Genomic DNA, 22,740 nt, shown 5'->3' on the forward strand with positions numbered 1-22,740 from the left:
TTCTGTTAGATAGTGGAAAATAAAGTCCATTCTGAAAACAGAAAAGGTTGTGTGAAGTAAATCTTTGTCATAAACTAGGTTTTGAAGGTCTGAAAGGCACAGATATGGTTGTTTCATTTTACTTACTTCAGGATGTTTACAAATTTATAAACTTTGGTTCAGTCTGAGAGCTGAAAAACAAGAAGTATAAATAAAGAACTGCTGTTCGTGTTTCCCTGACTTTGTCTGGCCAGGCTGGGAGCAGGAAGCACTGGCTGTCTCGTTCCAGTGTTTCATTTCACACACTTCCCTTTGAAATGCTCTCGCTCCAGGGAAAATGAAGAACTATCCAAAGTGACCTCTGTGCTGAGCAAGCAGCTTGGTTTCCATGCTCTGGACCAGGAGGCCCAAGGCATGCAATCGCTCAGAGAAAACAAATGGAAATAGTGTTAGAGTGCTACCTTAACTCTGTGTCATGGGCACATAAGTCATCATATGCCCCAGCAGACCGTGTGTGTATGTGATCAAGATGTCTGAATTCTGGCTTTAGGGAGTTTGGGTGAAAAACTAGTTCTGCCAAAATATGGCTTACTCCAGTGTGTCCTATTGAAACAGATGAACAAATCTGGTAATACACAGTAAGTAAATGTCGACTTTTGTGTTTTGCTGTGAGTCTCCTTAACATGCCGATTTCATGTCTTCCATTCCTGTAGTCTGATACCAAGAGCAGTAAATCAGGGATCTGCTTTCCTCCCCTCCACTTTTAGGTTTAAAAGTAGGTTTAGGTAACCTTCAGGAGGTTTTAATTCTGGGAAGAGCCTAGAACTAGCGCAAAGAGCAATCCCAAGGCGCAGTTACTCTAGTAGCTGATGAAGTACTATGAATTTCCCAGAAAGTTAGTGAGGTGCTATCATCTGTGATAACGATTTGTAGGGTAGGCTTTCAAAAACATATGTACTTTTTAGAATTTATAGTTAACATGTCAGATTGCCTTAGCTGGTATATCTAATATTCAGCTGTTTATATGATGTCTGTTTTATAATAATCATAAACATTATGAGTTGTAAAATCATTGCTTTGTTTACTGTGACCATATTGCCTTATGGTGTTTAAGTAATTTGTGAACTCACATATGAAAGCTGCTAAGATTCTTTGAAAAGAGAACAATATATATGCAAATCAGTATTAACAAAGAGAGCAAGATTTTGCGTTCCTAATCACCCTAGAATAATTAAAATGTATTGTATTATTGTGTGAATGAAACATAGGGCTGTAAGGGTTTGGGGTCATTATGAAGGTGATACATTGTACTAGTTATTTTTACATGCTAAATCATCTGCAAATTCAGAACCACTGCAGCAAAACGTAATTTTTTTCTGTGTTTACTAAGGGGATGGACGATTTTGAGGAAGAAGTGATGACTGTCTCTTTTCTTTAAACAGATAACACAGCAAGCGTTCTTGTTAGACGTGAAGGATTTAGCCGTCAAAAGCAAGACTTATACCTACTTCCTATTGTAATAAGTGATGGAGGACTCCCCCCTATGAGCAGCACCAACACCCTCACCATCCGAGTCTGTGGCTGTGACAGCAATGGCTCCTTGCTCTCCTGTAATGCCGAAGCCTACATCCTCAATGCTGGATTAAGCACCGGAGCTTTAATCGCCATTCTTGCTTGCATTGTGATTTTGTTAGGTAAAGAAATTATTTACTTACTTATTATTCTACAATTATTTGTATTTAAAAGTTAAGCTTGCCTGTAGTTCCAAGGTGGATAAATCAGCCATAATCTCTTAGCATGTATTCTTACAGGTGGTACTAATTTGGCAGGCTGAAACGCAATATATGATGACTGCAATAGCAAACACCAGTGAATTTGTCTGGGTGTGCTCAGAGAATGTCCTTTTGTGGCCCAGTATCAGTTAATCAGGAACACTGTTTAAAGGAGGTCACGACATACAGTTTTAAGTTTTGTGATCTTCCCTGGATGACAGGTTCCTTATTGAGGTCAGCCAGGATTAATGGCTCCTGGCAACTATTTCCCTCCAACTTCTCTTGTGTTGAAGACAAATGAAGGGCTTGGAAGACTTGCTTTTAAGAAAGAGCTATAAAGCATTTCCTGATGATTTGAAAATATTTGTATGAAATGTTTTAATTGGCTCCTATTATTTTATAGCCTTTATTTTCTTACATAAAGAAATCTGCAGTGAGAAGGAACACATCAGTAAAGACGCATGTTTTGAGCTGTTGCTTCAGAACAATTCCATTTTCATGGAAATGTCCAGAACATGGAATTAAAAGTTTAGCTTTGGGCATACAGGAGAGAGAAGAGATTCATCCTGGTTTGCTGCAAGCAGACACGTGCTCGGCCGCTCAGAGGCAGTGCTGCAGCAGTCACACGGCACTAGGGGCCCACAAATCCTTTTCTTGAATTAAAGTTATGCAGTAATGAACAATTAGTATGAGCGATGGCATTCAGCCCAAAGAGCAACCCTCAAATCATTGCGTTCATCTCTGTGTACAAACATCATAGCTTTTACTTAGCTGGGTATGCTAAAAATGCAGATGCTAGCAAAAAATACATGCTGAACTGGAGCATAAAAGCTAATATTTCAGTGAACGCAATAATCTATTTATGAAGCAGTTTCTGTTCGAGAGCACAGTCTAACTTGCTTTTTTTTTTTTTCTCCCTATAGTCATTGTAGTGTTGTTTGTAACACTGAAAAGGCAGAAGAAAGAACCTCTGATTGTTTTTGAAGAAGAAGATGTCCGGGAGAACATTATTACTTATGATGATGAAGGAGGAGGAGAGGAAGATACTGAAGCTTTTGACATAGCTACTTTGCAGAACCCTGATGGCATCAATGGATTTATTCCTCGTAAAGACATAAAACCTGAGTATCAGTATATGCCAAGACCGGGGCTTCGACCAGCTCCCAATAGCGTTGATGTTGATGATTTCATCAACACAAGAATACAAGAGGCTGATAACGATCCAACTGCTCCTCCATATGACTCTATTCAGATCTATGGCTATGAAGGAAGAGGCTCAGTGGCTGGTTCACTTAGCTCATTAGAGTCAGCGACAACAGATTCTGATTTGGACTACGACTATCTACAAAACTGGGGACCTCGATTTAAGAAACTTGCAGACTTGTATGGCTCCAAAGACACTTTCGATGATGATTCTTAACAATAAAGTTTAATATTTGGCCTTAAGAACTGTGTCCAATGTTCTGAAGAATCCAGAAGAAATGTAAGCAGGTATTTTTTTAAAAATCAAGAGAAGTCTCATTTAAACATTTGACAGAAAGGATTCCTTTGATAAAAAAGGACATAAAAGTGGTAAATACTGTGAAGTACCTTTTCCTACAAAAGGCAAATATAGAAGTTGGCTGCCAACTTCACTAGAGGAAAAAACCCACTTAAGAAATACAAAATATTTAAATGAAGGAAAATGCTAAAAGTGAACCCACAAATAAGGGAAATCTTTTATGTATTATGAACATCTAAATCTTTTATGTCAAAGAAGCTTCCACAAATTAGAAAAGTTAACAGTTCTGAGCTGTAATTTCGCCTTAAACTATGGACACTCTATATGGTAGTGCATTTTTAAACTTGAAATATATAATATTCAGCCAGCTTAAACCCATATGATGTATGTACAGTACAATGTACAATTATTATGTCTCTTGAGCATCAAACTTGTTACAGCTGATTCTTGTAAATCTTTTTGCTTATACTTTCATCTTGAACTAATACGTGCCAGATATAAAAACTCTGTCTTGTTGCAGTGGGAGGCGCCCTATTTCTATGTCATTTTTAATGTATCTATTTGTACAATTTTAAAATTCTTATTTTAGTATACATGCAAATATCAGTATTCTGACATGTAAGAAATGTTACAGCATCACACTTATATTTTATGAACATTGTACTGTTGCTTTAATATGTGCTTCAATATAAGAAGCAGACTTTGAAATAAACTGATTCTTTTTTTAATTCTTGTTCTGGTTATTAAGCATATAAGAACAAAACATAGTGTTTCTAATGTCCCATTTATAGTTCTGACTAATTTACTACAGTTGTGACCTTTTAATAGCCTTATTTATTATGTGTTTGTAGTTGGTTTGTTGCCTTGTTAAGTGATTATTTAAAAATCAAGTACATTTTAAAAAATGTTTTTTAGATTAAAAAAAAAATGTAACGTCTGGTGAACATTTTGTACCCTCTATCTACAGCTTGTGGCTGCTCCCAGAACACAGTAATAATCTTCATATAATACTACTGTGTTTTCTGGATTAAATTAAGTGTAATACTTTTAAGTATGTCCCATGTAATATGCATTTATCTTATATCTTAGAAATTCCACAGGATTCAGAAATGACTTTATACGTGGACGGGAGTGCTCTGTGCTTACAGCTTACTCCAGGCTTGTGATTTCCGTATCTGTGCTAAGCTGCAGGTTTTAGAGACTTAAATCTGACCCCATTTAGCTATAAGTAAGTTCCCTAAAGACTGTTCTACCTGACAATTACCTTACCTGAGCATTAATTAAGATTCTGGCACTTACTTTTATTTTATTTTATTTTTCATTTATTGTGGTAGAATAGAATCACCCACTGATAGGAAGGCGTTTTAATGTGTGATGGCAGAAATACGGAGTGCTTTCAGAGTTGTTCTTTGTAATGTATGTTTTTAATCGAAAAATGATCTATAACTTTTTTATATTAGTTCAGAATGAGCGAGGGATTGGAATATGTTCCGTGCATCCACGTTTTCAGCATCTGTGTACAGCTGTAGTTCTTTGAAATTTAATGTAGTTTGCTGTTTTGGGTCAGAGATCAGCAGCTGCAATATGGGAAGAGGCAATAAATAGAAGCGATATCCATTTTTCTACTCTTCATTTTCCAGACCCCGTCCTTCATTTGCAGTCAGGTACCAAACTGCTTGATCTGAGAGGAAATCTGATCTGTTGCTGTATTGCTTTTCTGAAGACCCCCCCCATGTATGTAGTTAGATTAAAACTTAACTCATTAAAATGATGAGTGACGTTTCAGCTCTATAATCACAATATATTCACTTGTCCCATTATATCCCTATGTTTTATAAGGCAGAGTTTGCTAAATCAGCAGATTTGCTCTACAATGTTTATTGTAATATTTCACTTTATTATAGCTGTATGCATTCTATATAATTCTATAGTTTATTATTAACTGAGTTCAAATTTCTTTGGTTGTTGATTTTTCTCTGTTTATAATCCAAAGAATATTTTGCTAGATTTGCACATTTCTCCATTATAAATTTAAATAAATATTAAAAAATGAAATGAGTATCAATTTACAAATTAACAAATGGAAATAAAGTTAAAAAAAAAAAAGTCATTTGTAGGACTCCATCCTCATTGATGCTGTCTATCTGGTTTTGTTTCACTATTGAGCAAGTTTTAGAATTAATAACTGCATTTTCTACGTTTTTATGTTTGATTTTTAAGAAGGACATTGTCAACTACGTTTTTTAAGTTTCAAATGCTTTGAGTTTTAGTCTCTATTGTTTGTAGCACTCTCGTAGATGCTTGGAAATAAATTTTCTTTCCCTGCTGGTTTTGTCCTTTTTCATTTGATTATTTTTCCCTTTCCCAGTGAATATGCAATTATGGTAGTGCTTTATTAAGTTAGTCTTGCTAATCTCAGCCAACACTGCCTCTGAAATGCTGGGAATTATACTCATTAGGTATCATCTGCAGCACCCCAATGAACGGTGTGTTTTGGCACAGATACAGAACATTTATTTGTGTTAAACTTCACAGCAGTGGTCACTGGAGTCTCAGGCTTATAATGTGAGTGTAAAAATCTGCCCAGCACAGCAGTACTGGGTTATCCCCAACACAAATTGCAGAAGAATGTGGGCAGGGGCTGTAGTTTGTGCCAGTGCTACCAAATACCTGAGGAACCTGGGAATGGATTTCACCTGCAGGAGCTGCTTTGGGGCAGTCTCTCTCAGTCCCTGATTGAGCTTCACATCCCTGGAAGGCAACAGAAAGATTCATTGTAACTTCTCTGGGTTCGAAGGCAAACCGTAATTAATAGGAAGATCATCACAACCCTGAAGCAGGTAAGTTAAGGGATCCTAACAAATGCAGATGATGCTTCAGCTATTTTTTCCCCTCTTGTACATTCTGCTTGAGGCATCATTTAGGGATGGAAGAGTAGGGGAGACAACAAAATTCTTCAAATACCTTCAGTGAATAGAGAACGCGTACGAGCTCTTGTTGGCAAAAATACTCAGCTCCTTATCTAGCTGCTTGTCACCTGGAAATCTTGCATCTGATTAAGGCTGTTGTGTCCCTTTTCCCTCATATATCTACACTGTAAATATACACAATTTTTCTCATCACTAGCAAAAAGCAATTAGGTATGCTGGTTCAGTGCTGGTTGCTAAGGGAACCCTCAAAACCTACACTGATACAGGAGGGAAGGGTTTGTTTGGGGTTTTTTTTAAGTTGCCTCTGTCATGCTGTTGCCAATATGTCAAGCAGGTTTTGATACCATGTCAAAGGGTACAAGCTTGTACGCTTGACACCAACATTTATACTGTGCACAATCATGCCTCAGGAACTGATATGACCACAGATGAGAAAAGATTTTAAATAATTTACATGTTTTCTTGGCTCCACACTGCTGACTGACAAAATAAAATGCTCAGTTTTACTATATTGTTGCTGATAAGCCTTCTGAAACAGTAAAGAATGAGACTTCAAATCAGGCTCACAAAGAGGCAACCTTAGCTTCCTGGGTCCCAAAAGCCTGGAATTCTTTCATGTCTTCCCTATCCCAGCAGAATTCTCAGGCTTTTTTTTTTTTTTTAATTGAAAACGGCAGTAAATAGAAGTCTTTGCGAGTTCCCATTTTGATGAGGTGAGTACAGAGGTACTGTAGTCAGAAATGATCAGTCAGCACCAGCATCACATACTGGAGTTTTTCTATTATCACTAATTTGGGGGTTGACCAGTTTGACCTGGTTCCACTTGGGAAAAAGCACAGAATCCAGCTTCCAGTCAAAGAAGGAATTACCTGAAACAAGTAGAATTTGGACTGGGGAGGAGTGGTGCAGAGGAAGTTTTGTACCTAACTCAGTCAAATGCCTGTGGTATGTGCTGCCCGTAAGATTTTCAGATTTTCTGCTATCTTCAAGGTATGCCCACCAGGCTCATGTTGCCAATCCCACTCAAAAGCCTTGGAACATCTGATGGACTTTCTTCTTGGTGCCTTAACACAACACTGGCTTTTGGATCTGCTCTGGGTGATGTTTTCAGCTTGTGCAAATGGCCTAGGCATGCTTCTAGTCATTAATCTCGGGATTTGATTGGGGAAACTGTTTCAAATCATTCCCTGGTTTAGCTGGTCTGACTATGAACACCCAAGTCACAAGGAGAATAATTTTAACCAACTCAGACCTTCTCTCAAGTGAAATTCATACTCATCTGAAAAACGTGTCTCTTGTAGTTCTGCACAAAATCCTGGGCCTCACCTGTATTTTTTTTACTTCCTCCCTTAGTAACTTCAAACTCTGCTTCTGAAGTTAGCTCCCAACTCCATGTCTGTCTTTTCATATCATAGGAAGTGCAAAAGCTATGATCTCATGCTCAAATGGCAGCTGTGTTATTTGCACAATGGATTTCGCCAGTGTCCAAAATCCATCTCCAGTGCAGAAGCAGTGGGTTATACATGCCAGGGGCTACGCAGGGGTTTCAGCAGCATATATGGAGCATTTCATGTTTCACCTTGGAAAGAAAGAGAACACAAACGACCTCTTTCCAGGTCAGAAATGTGTCCTTTCAGACTTTCAAGCTAATTCACGCTGTATAAATAATTATATATTAACTGGGAAATGGAACTGAACCCGAATCTGAAATTACCATTGATGTTCTTGTGTGTTGTCTAACTGCTAAGCTCAGAAAACAATTATATATTTTATACATACAGTGATAGATACAGATATTTAGCTTCCATTTAGTTCATTTTCAGTAACTTGTGACTGCATTGAGAACAGCAGCATCACACCTAACACCTGCCAAACTGGTGGGCAAAGTACTCCATGGCTCTGTAGGAAATCTGCTCTGGTAAGGCAACATCACTGCTGGTAGTAACGAGGTATAAAAAGTCTCCTACCTGTCCTGGTTTCCGCTGAAACAGCATTAATAGCACGCCTATGCCTTGGTTGCTGCTGAGTGAGGGAAGCACAATGATCCTGGTGGGTCCCTATCAGTTTGGGATATTCTATGATCCTGTAACTGTATGGTGAAAAAGGCTTTTAGATTTTACAACTGCTTTAGACTGAAGTTAATGATCTTCCTTTCATTCTTCTCTCTTATTTTCTCTCCTCTATTAACAAGTGACAAACATGCCTATTTTAATTGACCAAATGCACATAGGTTGGAAAAGAAGACAAAAGCAACAGCGATTAAAGAAATCCTTCACTTGCAGAAAGGTCTGGACAGCACTAAGTTATTCCATGAATCCATGACTACTTTGGCCGCTTAGGCAAACTTCTTCCAGTTCTGGCACTAATAGGTCTTGTGTACTCACCACTCGTCTCACACAGCTACTTTTAAATACAAAGTGCTTCTGTAGTGTTCTCTGAGATACACAGAAGTTCTAAGGGGGTTGTGGTGGTGACTTTAGAGTCATGACATATTCATTTCCTCTACTACAAAACTGGCTTTTCATGTCCCCATGCTGTGCTGAGTGCCCTATCACTGGGTGGTAAGGAGGAATTTTTCATGGCATAATAAACTCCCCAGAGCTTCATAAGATGGCTTTAGGAAGCCCCATTGTTCCCCCACCACTGCAGAAGGTCCCTTCCAGGAGGCTGCTCAACCTGCCACAGTCCAAGTTGTATTTTCCTTCTTATTAGCGTACTGAAGAAAGTCATCATTAATCAAATGCAAGCACATTTAGCAAAGTTCAATGTGTATGAAAAATTTATGTCAACCTTTAGGCTCTATGACAGCCCCAAGGCTTCACTTAATAAGTTCTATAATGACTTACTGTTAATGGCTGATTCACATTATCTCTTTGAGGTCTATGGGGCCTTTCAGTAACATTTTCTATTATTGATTATGGAGCTGCTGCACATCATCCAGACATATAAGCAAAACTGTTGTTTATATTCTTTGCTTTCTAAAATGGAAATGTGGATGCATTAAACTATAAAAACTCATAGAACATAATAATTTTCTCTCTTTCATATCGTGTGGCTCTAGTACAGTGCAACAGTAAATGAAAGAGCGTAGCTATTTGTGGAGGAGTGGTTGAAAATTACTAGAAGTTTGACATGTCTCATCCATTGATTTACAAGAAAACTCTTCAAAAACCACCATCATCCAACTATCAGTCACCCCTGCTAACAGTCACAGAAGAGGTCAAAGACAATGGCTGACCACCTCAGGCTCTGCAGTTCTGGTCACTAATGAATCATATTTAATCTCCAACATTTAATTTCTTTCAGAATTTTTCGTGGAAAGAAAACACATTTCAAAGGGAGAGGTTTCTGTCAACTATGTACCACCTATTTCTGTGGCTTTACACAATGATCCAGCAAACTCTTTTTCCTAAACACAATTTCTCAAGATTATTCAGTGCTTGTAACTGCGATATTATTTTTTGAAGCCTAGATGCTATATATGCTTACTATTTAGCACAATGTTTACTACTGTGAATAAATGGTAGCAGTCATAATAGTAAGTATAATGAGGTAACACTACTGTAATCTAAGTGCTCCCACACTACTGGAAGCTAATATCTCGCACTGTGTTGGAACATCATTAAATAAAAGAATATGAACACTTTATGTGCTTACACATACTGCTACTGCACTGCAGACCCTACTCTGAAGTGCCCCGTGTCATGTAAAATTCCTTTCATGGAGAAAAACTCCTCCAATAACACCTAAGCGCCTCACTATGAACAGATAAAATGGCATATTTTTCATCATGGCCACCCAAAGAGAACTGACTGCATGTTTCATTCATGTAAGCAACAATACACAACTGTAGTAAGGTGGAAAAAACAGAAGAGGAAAATAAAAAAAGGCATAGGATTTGCTTTTTGAAAAAGCAAGAAGGAAGCAGAAGGAATTCATTGCACTGAGAGGCACTGTAAATTGCCAGCCGGGTCAGCACCTACTATCAAGCTACTAAAACATATAGGTCAAAATGGAAGGTGTACGTCTTTCTTGCTCCCACCCTCTCCTTCCCCTCACATTCACAAAATTAAACTCGCTCCAAGTGCCAAGACGCAAGGTCAGAAGCCATCTTACTGAACACAACACATCATCACTGAGAGAATAGATACGAGGCAATTTTTTGGTGTGATTGCATTAGGTAGTAAAACTACCTAGTGGGTAGATCCAGAAAATACATGGCACGGTTTTGCCTTACCTACTCAGTTCTGTGATGCTAGACCAGCTGCTCTGTGGTGGAAGTGGCTGAGCACAGTCAGAAATCTGCTGGCTGCTTTGCAAGTGAGATCACAGCATAAACAAGCTACTTATCACCAAACTCTTTAAAGAATTAAAAGCTGTGCATAACCCTGAATATTCCAAGGAGACTATTGCTGGGAAACTGCTCTCAGCCATAGCGGGTAATCAGAAACTTTGCAAGCGATCTTTGCTATTAGCACTGTTTCAAAATAAAGAGGGCAAAATGTCTGCATGGTAATAATAGAGACTTCAGTTTTAATGAGACTTGGGAAAAAGAAAGGCTAGATTTTCTGAAAGTTTATTTGCCCTTGGTGGGTTACGAGGTAATGCAAAAGTCTCTGCTTTTTTTTTTTTTAGCATGGAGGTCAAGATGAAGTTGGATGAATAAAAGAACATTAGACTCCCAGTGCACCTACAGAGTTCAGAACCTAAACTAACCCTCTTAGCACACTGCATGGAGCAACATGACAGCGATTCATTGCAGAAATGTCCCTTTCCCATTACATATACAGAGGTGAGCCAAATTTCAGCAACAGTCAGCTGTTCTGTTTATTTGGCATTGAGGAGGTTACTGTAATAATCTGTCTCCTATAGCCCAGACTATGTCCTTTCTTGCGACCTCCTCATAAGCCTCAGGCTTTATCATTCTTTGCTACCAGTTCGTGTTGGCTGCAGAAGTCTAAGTGCAAAGTTTATGAGCTATTCCTGGGTGTTACTAACTGCAATAGTCACAGACAGACGAGCAATTGGGGGCATCCCACCCAGCACCAGGGGTACAGCACCATGCAGGGCCGATGCTTCAGGCAGCACCAACTGGGCATGGCATAGCTATACCAGCAACCAGCTGGATGTGCCGTGTCAGCAATGTCCTGGGACCAACTGCACAAAAAAACCCCAAGCCAAAGCCACTTTCCAGACTGCAGAGTTGAGAAGCATTTCTAGGATGGCAGACTGCTTGTAAAGGACAGGCAGCAGCAGAAGTGCTCAACCAAGGCAGCAGGGGAAGGAAGGGAACCATCCTCTTCTCCCTGCATTTTACTATCTGTCTTAGAAGCTCTTTTAGGGAGGAGTGAGAGAACAAAAGATTCAGAAAAAAACAAACTGGCTGATTGGTACACAGTCATGAAGAGAAACAGAAGTCCACAAGACAAGCAATCTGATCACCTATGAAGATATCAAAGGGACTTGGTTCTTAATGCTCTCCTCAGTCTCTGTTCTCCAGTCACCACTTAGCCACAATGGAGACCCAACACCAAGGCACAGACATGAGGGACAAGGCAACATGGGGAAGAGGTTTGCTTTGCATCATCCATGCTAGAATAGAAACGGTCTGTTCTGGGGTCCAGCAGCTGTGAACATCTCCATTCGGGATGACCAACCGAGCAACATTCTGAAGGCTCTAGACCACCACTGACTTCAAATTAACCTCGCAGCTCTTAAAAGCCCTTTCTCACATCACCCCACTGATCTTTAAAAATACTGTCAGACAGAAAATGTTCACAGGCTGTTGGCCAGGCTCCTTTCCCGCTGTGTTGTGGTCACGTCTGCCCATTGGTTCAGTCTGCCTGTGCTGTCACAGCCGTGGGAGGCCAGGGCAGCACATTTCTATAAAGCATGATAAATTCTTTAGTGCTCAGATCACGAAAGCTTCCTCATCCACAGCTGAGCAGCAGTGAAGTGGGGTGTCCAGCAGGTAAAAGATCATTGGACTTAATGGACCAAATTCAGAATTAACTATCTGCCAGAGAGTTTTCGTTTTTCTATCAGAAAGTTCAGAATTAGCCACTGTCTGTCATTTTGAATCCTGACATCATTTAAACTCAGACAACCTCACTGCCTGAGTCACTTTATCAGACGTGAATTTCCGACAGATGAGCTCCTCACCTCTTTGAGGATCTCCAAGCACAGTTCTGCATGCTTCTATTACCCCCACTCCCTTCCTGCTGCTCACTGGGGAAAGGTCACACACGCAATTTGGTCTCTGGTTTTGGTTGGTTGTGTTGGTTTTTTTTTTTCCTAAAATACGCTACTTTCTTTCTTGATGTTTTCTAGATTACATTTAAAATGTATTCTGCTTGCCACCTTGTGTACTCCATTAGTATCTTTGCCACTTACATTCAGAACTCAGTATATTACTCTCCGTTAAGAACATTTATGATACAGGTTAAATTTGTTTTAATTAAAGATCACTGTCATGGAGGAGCATAATATCACTCTAACCAGTTTAATGAATAAACAGGCTAAATACTAAATCATTGCTCATTTCTGCAGGTCCTCCTGGTTCATATGCAGGAGCTATGAGCATGGAGACTGCCTGAAGAACGAGGGGAAAGTTGTATAGTTTAGGGATCACAGTGACCAACAGAAGGCCAGAGGAATCAATTCTTACACTAGGATAAAAAGGTTGCCATATACAAATTTAATGCAGAATAATTTCACCCTGCCAAAGAAAAGAAGAAAACCTCACAGAAGGTTTTAGGGACTGCCAGTGCATATTATTCAACTTTCATTAACTCTCCTAAGAACAAGCCAGAGAATTCAATTTGGATTCTTACTGCAACTGTAAACTGCAGTCCATCTGCTTTCCATCCCAAACAATGCATGGGCCAACATTTATGCCAAAAAATTTGTCCTAGGATTTGAAGGTTTAAATAGCAGTTACCTAAAAAAATCTGGTGCATCTCCCCTCTTTCAGAAATGCATTTTAGAAGAGCATTTTGTGTTCAGACTTCTTACGACTGTGTTTGAACACTGCTTGAAATGATTCAGGAGTTTTGCTTGACAAACGTTTGCTGTGATCCAAGGCCCATATGGCTTGTTTTGGAGTGTGTAAAGGTCACTGCTTCTGTTAATACAACTAGTACAAATACTTCCCTGCCATCTGACGATATTCCTCCTTATTCAGATTGGCAGCCATTTCCCCCCACAATCTGGAATTTCCTTTCAACGTGGGTTGTTGAAGTGGAGATGATAACAGTTTTAAAATCAAAGGTTGAATGCTTCTGTTGAGTTATACTTGGAACCAACCATGTTCCATGCAGTGAGAACATCCCATATGGAAAGGACATATGTGTTGGATACAATAATACATAAATAGTGGATGCAATTTTACATAACCCTCATATTCTTATAACTGTCACATATACTTCTGTAATGAGACAGGTGAAATAGATGACTTTGATACTGATATTTAAGTCCATATGTTGAAAGCTTACACAATGAACAGGCGGTTTTAAAGACAGATTTAGCTGCTCAGCTCTTCAAACGCTTTCATTGACATGACACCTTTGGAAATCTCATGGAAATGTCCTAACAAAATAACACTGCAGACAGCACCACAACTCCATTCTATGAGAGCCACTCCCAAGACGCACACACATTCATAAACTGCCGAACATAAACTATTTAGGCTGCTTTTTTCCTGGATTTCTCCTTTTTTTAAGTTAAGTTTTTGAAGAAGCAGAGTCGATGAAAAGTTTCAGTGAAAATTCAGAGCTGAGATTAAAGAATACTGACAACAGTTTTGATATGAAGTTTCATCATGGCTACGATATCGAACAGGGATGTGAAAACTGGCAAGAGGATCACCATGTCGTCACTGATTTACACATTGCTCTAGGAAAACCCATCCAAATGTAGAAAACATATAAGCTTCAGAGGGGAAAAAAATAATCTGTCTGCAGTTGCTCAGAAAAGACCTGTTAGTACTTGGCAGCAAAATTCTCTAAAGAGTTTGGGCAACAAATGTGCCCATCCATGCCTTGCCCTACCCAGGCTCTGCACCAGTCCCCACAGGCAAGGTGAGCACAGAGCTGCTGTGATGAGGGTAAAACAGAATGGGAATGGGCTCAGTACTATTCAACACAATGACATTTCTATTTATTTTAGAAGAGTTCAAACAAGTTTTCCCAACTTGGGAAATCGCAGACATTTGTGAACATGCATTGCTCAATTTCAGAAGCCAGGATAAAGGAATGAAGTTACTTTGTGAGACCCTCTTCTTATGCTTACTTTTTGGGGAGGAGGTCTGGGAAATATGTTATTCTCATAACAAATGCTCCCTGGAGATTAGTCAGCTCCCAGCTGAAGCACCTCACAGTTTGCAGCCATGCAGTTATTTACAGTCACAGTAAGTACTGGAATTGTAGCTGCCTTTTTCAGCAGCACTTCCATGGCCAACGAGCCCTATAAAAGTAACCCGCATGCTTATTATATGCTTTTCATATCTCTGATTAAAAATTAGCTGAGTGTTTTAACTGAGCTGTGTGCCAATAATATATAAAAGAAGCATTTTAGAGACTTCAAAGTTGTGTTGGTGCCTAGCGCGAGCTTCAAAAGAACGTTAAATCTGCATTGCCCTTTTTTTTCAAAGCATTTCCCAAGTTCCCCCTTGTAAGAAGATCTGTGCTCCATGAACCTATCTGAAAGTTTCCTTCTTCTTGTGGAACTAAGCAATTTTTTGTTTGCTTGTTTGTTCGTTTCCTATCTAAATAATTGAAAATGCTGTGAGTCAAACTGGGTGGAAAAAGATCCTACAGTGAATTTCAATGGCCAGAGTCAGGCTATTAAAGAATAGATTAACACTGCAGAAGAGGAATATTTTAACCAGCATGACAACTGCAAACCTAAATCTAGCTTGCTGCACTCTGCTGAGGAGCAAGTATGTACCCTCTTGCTCAAATCAACAGATCAACAGCTTCACAGCGCTGTGAAACAAAACCCCCTGACCACACGGGCTCTTACAAGCAAGATACTCAGTAGAGATTTAATTTATGTTTTTACTATATCTTACTACATTATTGATACGATTAGGCCTTTACATTAGATTATTGGGGGTTTTCCATACCCACCCAAAATGAAAGGACAAATTTCGATAGGTTTCCTGTAGAAACCATTGGGGGAGTTCTACGCTTGTACCATTTCTTGTGCCTATTCAACCTTCTATGTCATTTAACTAGTAGACTTCGAATTATCTATTTAATCACTTAATATTTTGTTAATTTCTAGATATTTTCATGAGTTAAAATGATAAAGCAATAAGAAAATGAACTAAGTAACAGCATTTTCTGGAAGCTACCCATATTGGATGCAATGTTTTACTCACTGTGATGACAGCCATGCTTATCAAGTCTTGTGATCGCTGCAGGGAGGTGCTCTCAAGTACTGATGCACAAATATTCCGTACCCCTTTGGTCAGTCCATGGTTGGTTCTGCAAGAGACCCCATTTGTTATCTTTTACATCTTTCCTTTTACAGATACCCAGAGATCCCGTGAAACCTATTCCATTATGTATTTCCAAATAAAAATTCATCATAAAAATTTCAATAAAAAATGTTTCAACATTTTTTAATGCACAAATCGTTGATTCACACTGACACATGTGCATATAACTTAAAATTTCCAACAGATTACTGTATGTTTTGGCAGCCTTCAGTTATATGCCATTAAACTACTTGTTTTTATAGGACTGACTAATTGTAGTGATATCCTTTAAACATTGCTCCTATAGCAACTGCTGAATTCGGAGGCACTTCAGGCAACCAGAAATTTAAACAGCAACACAAAAAGCCTCAGCTGATTATTTAAAAAGTAGTACCTAGTGTAGATAAAAGAAAATACCCAGAAAAGTTGCTTTATCATGCCTCTGCCATCTTCAAATACCTGTTTTTCCAGTCTGTCACAAGACTGAACATCTTTATGGATACCCCTTTGTTTTTTCTTTCTTTTTTCCCCCTCTTCTTTGTTTCTTTCTTTCTTTCTCTCCTCCTCAATCTCTTGTCTTTTTAATTTGAATTCCACATGGGTGCAGAGGAATGGAAATCTGACTCTGAAGGCAAAAAAAGAAAAAGGCCCAACATTTATTATTTTCAAAATCTCCATATTTTCAGCTCATAACTTCAGAAGGCCTCACTCGCTCCTCATGTCTTGGGGAAGCAGATTTTGTTACAATAAAAAAAACAAGTACCATTCATGTTATTTTTTGTATCATTGCATAAATCTCATGTGTCTAAAAGCAGATGCCCTGAGCACTATTTCCAGACTTTTCCACACCATTTTTCTTAGTAGTAGGACTGCTCCCCTGTCCCAGTCAAACTCTAATTACCAAAGCGTAGAACTGTGCAATTCTTATTTTAAATAACATTTGGTGTGTACTGATGCCCTTTTCTGTCAAAGTATTACTGTATGTTTTGCCTCAAAGATATCTGCATTTCTATATCTTCTACCAATTCTACAAAGGTTTTATGAGGCTTAATGAACGGAGAGTGCTTTGAAAAGCTGTAGATAAAAGGCAATTTTGAAGTCAGTCATTAGTAGTAAATACCCTCATCAAAATTTCTCTTGCTAATCCTTTATCCTCTAGCTGGGCAGACTGTGCTGACAGCACAAAACCAGCACTCCTCCAAGGTTATTCTAATGTTAACTTATGGATGGCAACTATAAGAGTCACCATATTTATAACTTTGCTGGCATTAACATCACCCTCTCACCAACTTTGATCAGTTTAAAGTGTGCCACCTTAACACTACACATCAATAGCAAAAAAATTCATAGTCCTTCTAATAGTCTCACCATTAAAACTAATATTGTGTAACTGGAAATCAACTGCTTCAATTAATGGGAATATATGGCTTCATTTTGTAGGCACAACCTTTACATTTGAGAGCTCTGTAACATATGGGTTCCCACTGGTGCTATAATTACACCATGCCTAAAAGTCATCATTAGTTTAAAATGTGGAGGCACTTTTTTTTTTTTTTTTTAAATATAATGAACAATCCTGTGCTGGTTAAGACCATGTGAGTCTTTTCTTTCAGCAACAGTTTCAATAGAACTCATTCATTTAGTTCACAGTTTCTCCAGTGGCTGCCACATACCCCTTGGCGTCGGTGTGGGATTTCCAGGCTGACAGTGGTACCTGTGAATTGCTGTTACAACCGTCCTCTTTACATACTCTAAGACAATGGTGTGTTGTTTTGTGTTGGGTCAAAGGGTAACGACATCTCCAGCACAATAATTAAAACTCAGTTCCCCAACAGTCCTCCACTGAAGAGGGAAATAGAGAGAAGAATCATAGAACCGTTTGATTTGGATGGGACCTTTAAAGGTCATCTAGTTCAACTCTCCTGCAATGAACAGGGACATCTACAGCTTGAACAGGTTGCTCAGGAGCCCCATCCAGAATGTTTAACAGAGGTCCCACATGGCTTTGAAAATATATGGGTGAGACTGATGGTAACCTGGGGTGAGTCACTGTCAGGGAGGTAAGAGCCATTCCCAATGAAAAGCCATTCCCAGCGCCCAACCACAACTGCTGACTGCACACTGTAACAGTATGGACAACATTTTAAGAAGTTCTTGTCCTAGGTGCCCATATATAATGACATCACCATGGCATCTTGGCTGCATTTGATCACTGCTCAAATTGCCTCAAAATTAAGTGGTTGGCTGGTTCCTTCTGGGAATCAGAACAACGTTTTTTTAAAGTTTTTTGAGGGATGCAGGAATGGATTAGAAGCTTAACATGGAAAATCAGCATTCACTTTGATCTGAAAGAAACACTTTGTTTTGGATTTCAGTATTTTAAGGAGGCTTTTGTGAGGTTTGGAGGGAAAGTTTACATAAACTTGAGATAAACTTCCAAATGAAAACTAATGCAAATGGAAAACAGAAATGTGTTTAGAAGCTGTCAACACTAAATGTTTTGATTCTTATAAAGTTTTGTGTTAGCTTTTCTTGGGCATGAATATTTCAATGAAAGCAGTTTGTGATTTGAAAATGTATATCAATGCCAAGAGTGCATTTTTAACCAAGTGCTGCCTTTTGGTCGTGAATCTTGAAGATCCTCCAACCACGCTATTTTGCTACCTCAGACAGCCACTTTAACTCTGAGGAAAAAAAACACAAAATCAGGTTTCCAACAAGACATCAGAGAGGCACTGATATTTTCAGTGGCATGCAGCAATAAAGCAAGGGGCAATGAGCAGGAACACATGGAAGTTCCATACAAACACGAGGAAGAATTTCTTTCCTGCGAGGGTAAGAGAGCACGGGAACACACTGCCCAGAGAGGCTAAGGAGTCTCCTTCTCTGGGGATATTCAAAACCTGCCTGACTGCTTTCCTGTGTAACCTACCATAGGGAACTGCTTTATCTGGACTCCAGAGGTCCTTTCCAATCCTTACAATTCTGTGATGTTGCCCAAATCAGAGAACAGTTGTGCATACTTATTTGCCCTCACCTTACCAGTGGATACCACAAAAGACTCAGAAGTATTAAACGCATTTGAACCTGAGGTCAGCAGAGCCTAAAAACCATTTATATTGAGCTACATTATAGCAGGCAGTGGGCAACACCAATCAGCCCCCAGTGGGTGACTGTCAGTCCCTCAGAGACATCGTCACTATCTCCCATAGAGCACACATGGTTTGTGGCAGTGAGGACAGGTCAGAGAGCAGCAGGTTGAAGGAGCCTATGTCCCTACAGGGAGACAAGGGCAGGCAGGAGGACACCATGCTGCATGGCACACTGTGAGCTGGGCACAGATCCAGAATGGGATCCCACAGGACCGTGTCTGAGCTAACTGTGCAAGAAGCTATAGGAAGGGAAGTGTTCATGACTCATTACCGCTCTGTGAAATATTTACATGCACAGTCTGTGTACTCCGGTTAACTCAGTCTGCAAGAAGTCCCCCCAGCTATTTGAGCCACATGAATACTCCTATTTTCCAGAGATTCCTTTTCAATTAGCAATGCTCCAGCTTGCTTTGATACGCAGAGCTCTAACTATGTCTGAGCTCCCCCCAGCACCCTCCCTGCCAGCCCAGGAGCTCCCCAGCCCACGCTCCCCCGCTGCCAGCACACTGACCCTATTCCCCACACACTGCAGCCTCCCATGCACATTCCTTCAGCCAGATCTGCGTGCTGTTGCACTGGCACAGCAGAAATACCCACTGCTACCAGATTTCACCTGGCGTATCCAAGTGAAATCCCTGAGGACAGTCATTAGGCAAAGTTAATTATGGCAATCAGCCTACCCAGTCTGACCTAATTATAAATAATTAGCTTATCCCTTTATTTCCAAACCTCTCTCCCTGGTGAGACTGTGCTTTTCAGGTTTTTAAACCAGCAAAACTCCCTGCACAGATTTTTATTTGTAGCAACCTTGACATTAAAGGCATATCTACAAGAAAGGGAAGTTCAACAACTTGTAGATATGTAACTCAAAACTTAAGGAATTATAAGCATTATTTCACAAGCTACTTCACTGGTGTAGGGATGTAGTGTTTTGTTTGTTGCTTTTGTGTGTTCAGTTCTGTCGTTTTGATTAATTTTAATTATTATTTTTTTTAACGGGCAGTAAAATTCCATCAGATACTCATTTCCCTAAAAAAAATTGTCTTAAATAACTTCTTAAAAATCTTGTGTTTTAGGAAAAGTTGATTATAGTGATGCTTCTCCAAGTCACTGGAGCAAAGAAAGGAAGTGCAGCACCAATTATAATTCTTTGCAGTTATGCCACATGGTGAATAGAGCTTCCCTTAGAGTACCCTTTAGCCATTTGGTTTGATGGTTTTATTTTATGCTCCCAGGTTTTGTTTTGTTTATATTAGTTACAATGGTGTTAAATTTTCTGTTAGTGAAAGAGTGCAGCATTCATTTATGTTGCTTCAAGCAACAAAGAGTTATCTCTGTAAACAGACGTTTAATAATCCACAACATATATTGAAAGACCAACTCCACATGAAACTCTATTGTTCTCTAAGCACATTTTCTGCTGCTCTCCCATTACACTTTGAAATGGAGCATCACACGTGTGAGTTACGTGAGATCTCATGGACAATGCACTTGGCACAACTGAAGGTTGTACCTTTGCAGCCTCAAAACCTCTCTTCAGGTGACTGTTCCAGTAACAGCTCCTTGAAGATTTTTCTAAATCCTCATTTCTGGCCCCAAGAAACGCTTTTTAATGAGCTCAAGTAGGTGATCGTTACTTTTGCACCCATGCCAAGTGGCATAGTCCTGACATTTGGTCTTTTCCACCTGCAGCTCTCCACAGCCACTACCACAACGGGTTTGTACACAGAGCACCCACAGAACTGGGAGCTTCTGGAAACAATTTCTAGGTTGTGCCCACCCACCTCTAGGCAATGCTGTCCTTTCACTGTCTATGCACTGGCGGACCTTCACCCCTCACATTTGCCACTGGAAAGGGAGCAGTGAAGCTCACTCAGTGCTGTCAGCTTGCAATCACTTTCAAATAATTCCCATTCCAAAGAACTGTGCTCCTGGCTCATTTGTGCTAATGCAAACTACTCCCAAACGTGTCAAAATTTACTACTTTGAAAACTAAGTCAAAGCTCATTAAAGCCAAATTATTTTTTCCCCTCCAATGACTCCCAGGTTCTTTGGATCAAACTCTGTTTACAGAATTCTCCCAAGACTGTTTTATGCCCTTTTTTGCAAGCGACATTTGCAAAGTTTGAAGCCACCTTTATTTCTATGCACGGCATTTACCAACAGTTAGATCTGTAAATAACAAAGCTTTCTGCTTGGTCAGAAATACAATCTGTGTGATGACATTTTACTCAAGAAAAATATTCCAATGACTTCAAGTGGTAACTGATCACAGGAGGACTTGCTATGTATTTACTTACTTTGTACCATGAATTCTAAGCACAGTCTGAGGAAAAAAATTAGCCTAAAATAAAACATTCCCATTTGCTTGTGAAGCATGTGATTCCTGACACTTTCAAAAGCACGACCAATTAACTTGCACCAGTACAATGGGAGCATTATTTTAAGTAAATAAGGACTATATTTCTGGGTGTGCCTACTCCTTCTGCCATGGAGAAGTAGGAGTGTTCAGTCTGGAGAAGAGGCTCAAGAGTGACCTTACTGCTCCCTACAGCTACCTGAAAGAAGGTTGTAGCGAGATGGGGGTCAGCCTCTTCTCCCAGGTAAAGGTGGTAAGACAAGAAGTAATAGCATTAAGTCATGCCAGGGGAGGCTCAGATTGAGTATTAGGAAAAATTCCTTCTTGGAAAGAGCGGTCAGGCTCTGGAACAGGCTGCCCAGGGAAATGGTGGAGTCACCGTTGCTGGAGGTGCTGAAGAAAAAGGTAGATATGGCACACTAAGGGACATGGTCTAGGGCAATCTTTCCAACCTTCGTATTTTTATGATTCTACAAGTGCACTCTGTTTAGCATGGCAAGTTATGATATAAAAGAATGACTAAAGAAAACCCTCATGGCAAAAGCTCTCTCTTAAAAATGATAAACTATACTTCAAAAAAAAAAGAAGCTTGCCATACCCTAAGCTTCATTTCTCCGTGAATACTTATTCCTGCTTTTTTTCTCTAACCCTTCCAACATCATCTGTCTTGTCTCTCACTTTGCTTGAGTGCTACAGAATGATCCTTCACTCTCTTCCTCCCCTTTGCAGGCCATTATCTTACCCAGAGGAAGCTGCATCTCTCATGTTTCTTAAAGGAATCCCTCAGTGCTGCTAACCTTTGCCTCACTTGTACAAAGCACCGCGCTCGGGCAGACTCCGGCTGTATCTTATCGCTCTGATCCAAGCAGAGGTGTCAGAGTGGCCCATGGAGCCATTAATCAGCTGCCTCCCTCTGCCATCCGCTCCCCAGAAGATCTCCATGAAGCTGGAGTGCTTTTGGAGGCCTGGAGAAAGCAGCACAAGAGGCATTTACCACAGATATCTTCTGTAGATCATTTAAGCTGATTGATGATAATACTAGGAATTAAATATTTATGGTTTAGGATCCTGGGAAAGTTTTTAAATACATATTTTACATCTATATGAGAGGAGTAATGTCAATGCATGCAAGATGCTTTACATAGTGTTTTGGAAAGGAAGCAATATTTTGCTGTAAATGCCATTCTCATTTCTTCATCATGTGCTTTCATAAAAAGTATATGTTCATCAAGCTAAAAAAAAAAGGGAAGGAGAACAAAACACAAAAAAGGCTAAGTATAAGAAACAAGACGTCTCAGGGTTTTTGTCCATTTAACTATTAGAAACAAGAAAACTACCTGTCATGTTTCATGATGCTGAAGTACCACTTAAAGCAGATGCTATCACAATATATCACAATAATGAATAATTTACCATAACCCTATCATCTAGGTCTATGATCTCACTCTCCTCTTCCCATAAGGAATTTAAGCAGCCTTGTGTGATAGTTTGTGGCTGGAAGACCTATAGGTATAGAGGAAGAAGAAATGGAGAAATCTCGATTAGCAAATCAATCCTGCTCTCTTC

The 22,740-nt window shown here is 39.5% G+C and overlaps 1 protein-coding gene and 1 long non-coding RNA gene across 7 annotated transcripts in view; one reads left to right on the top strand and one right to left on the bottom strand.

Moving 5' to 3' along the window:
• Positions 1-5,578, top strand: part of CDH11 (cadherin 11) — a 232,403-nt gene extending 226,825 nt beyond the window's left edge. For 4 of the 5 annotated variants that reach the window (XM_021408541.1, XM_021408543.1, XM_021408540.1 and 1 more), the window contains 2 exons: positions 1,422-1,673; positions 2,675-3,171. In XM_021408541.1, coding sequence (XP_021264216.1) covers positions 1,422-1,673; positions 2,675-3,171 — 749 coding nt within the window. Of the gene's footprint in view, positions 1-1,421; positions 1,674-2,674 lie in introns of all 5 variants that reach the window. The other variant, XM_021408544.1, reaches the window with a different exon arrangement.
• Positions 1-22,740, bottom strand: part of LOC110404361 — a 143,925-nt gene that overhangs the window by 18,295 nt on the left and 102,890 nt on the right. The window contains exons 17-20 of one of the 2 annotated variants that reach the window (XR_002442183.1): positions 16,123-16,288; positions 15,565-15,670; positions 8,150-8,271; positions 7,519-7,761 (exon numbers count right to left, since the gene is read on the bottom strand). This is a non-coding gene — a long non-coding RNA (uncharacterized LOC110404361). Of the gene's footprint in view, positions 1-5,922; positions 6,004-7,518; positions 7,762-8,149; positions 8,272-15,564; positions 15,671-16,122; positions 16,289-22,740 lie in introns of those variants that run through there. The other variant, XR_002442182.1, reaches the window with a different exon arrangement.

The sequence above is a fragment of the Numida meleagris genome, chromosome 10 (genome assembly GCF_002078875.1).
Source record: "Numida meleagris isolate 19003 breed g44 Domestic line chromosome 10, NumMel1.0, whole genome shotgun sequence".
In the NCBI taxonomy this organism is placed as follows: domain Eukaryota; kingdom Metazoa; phylum Chordata; class Aves; order Galliformes; family Numididae; genus Numida; species Numida meleagris.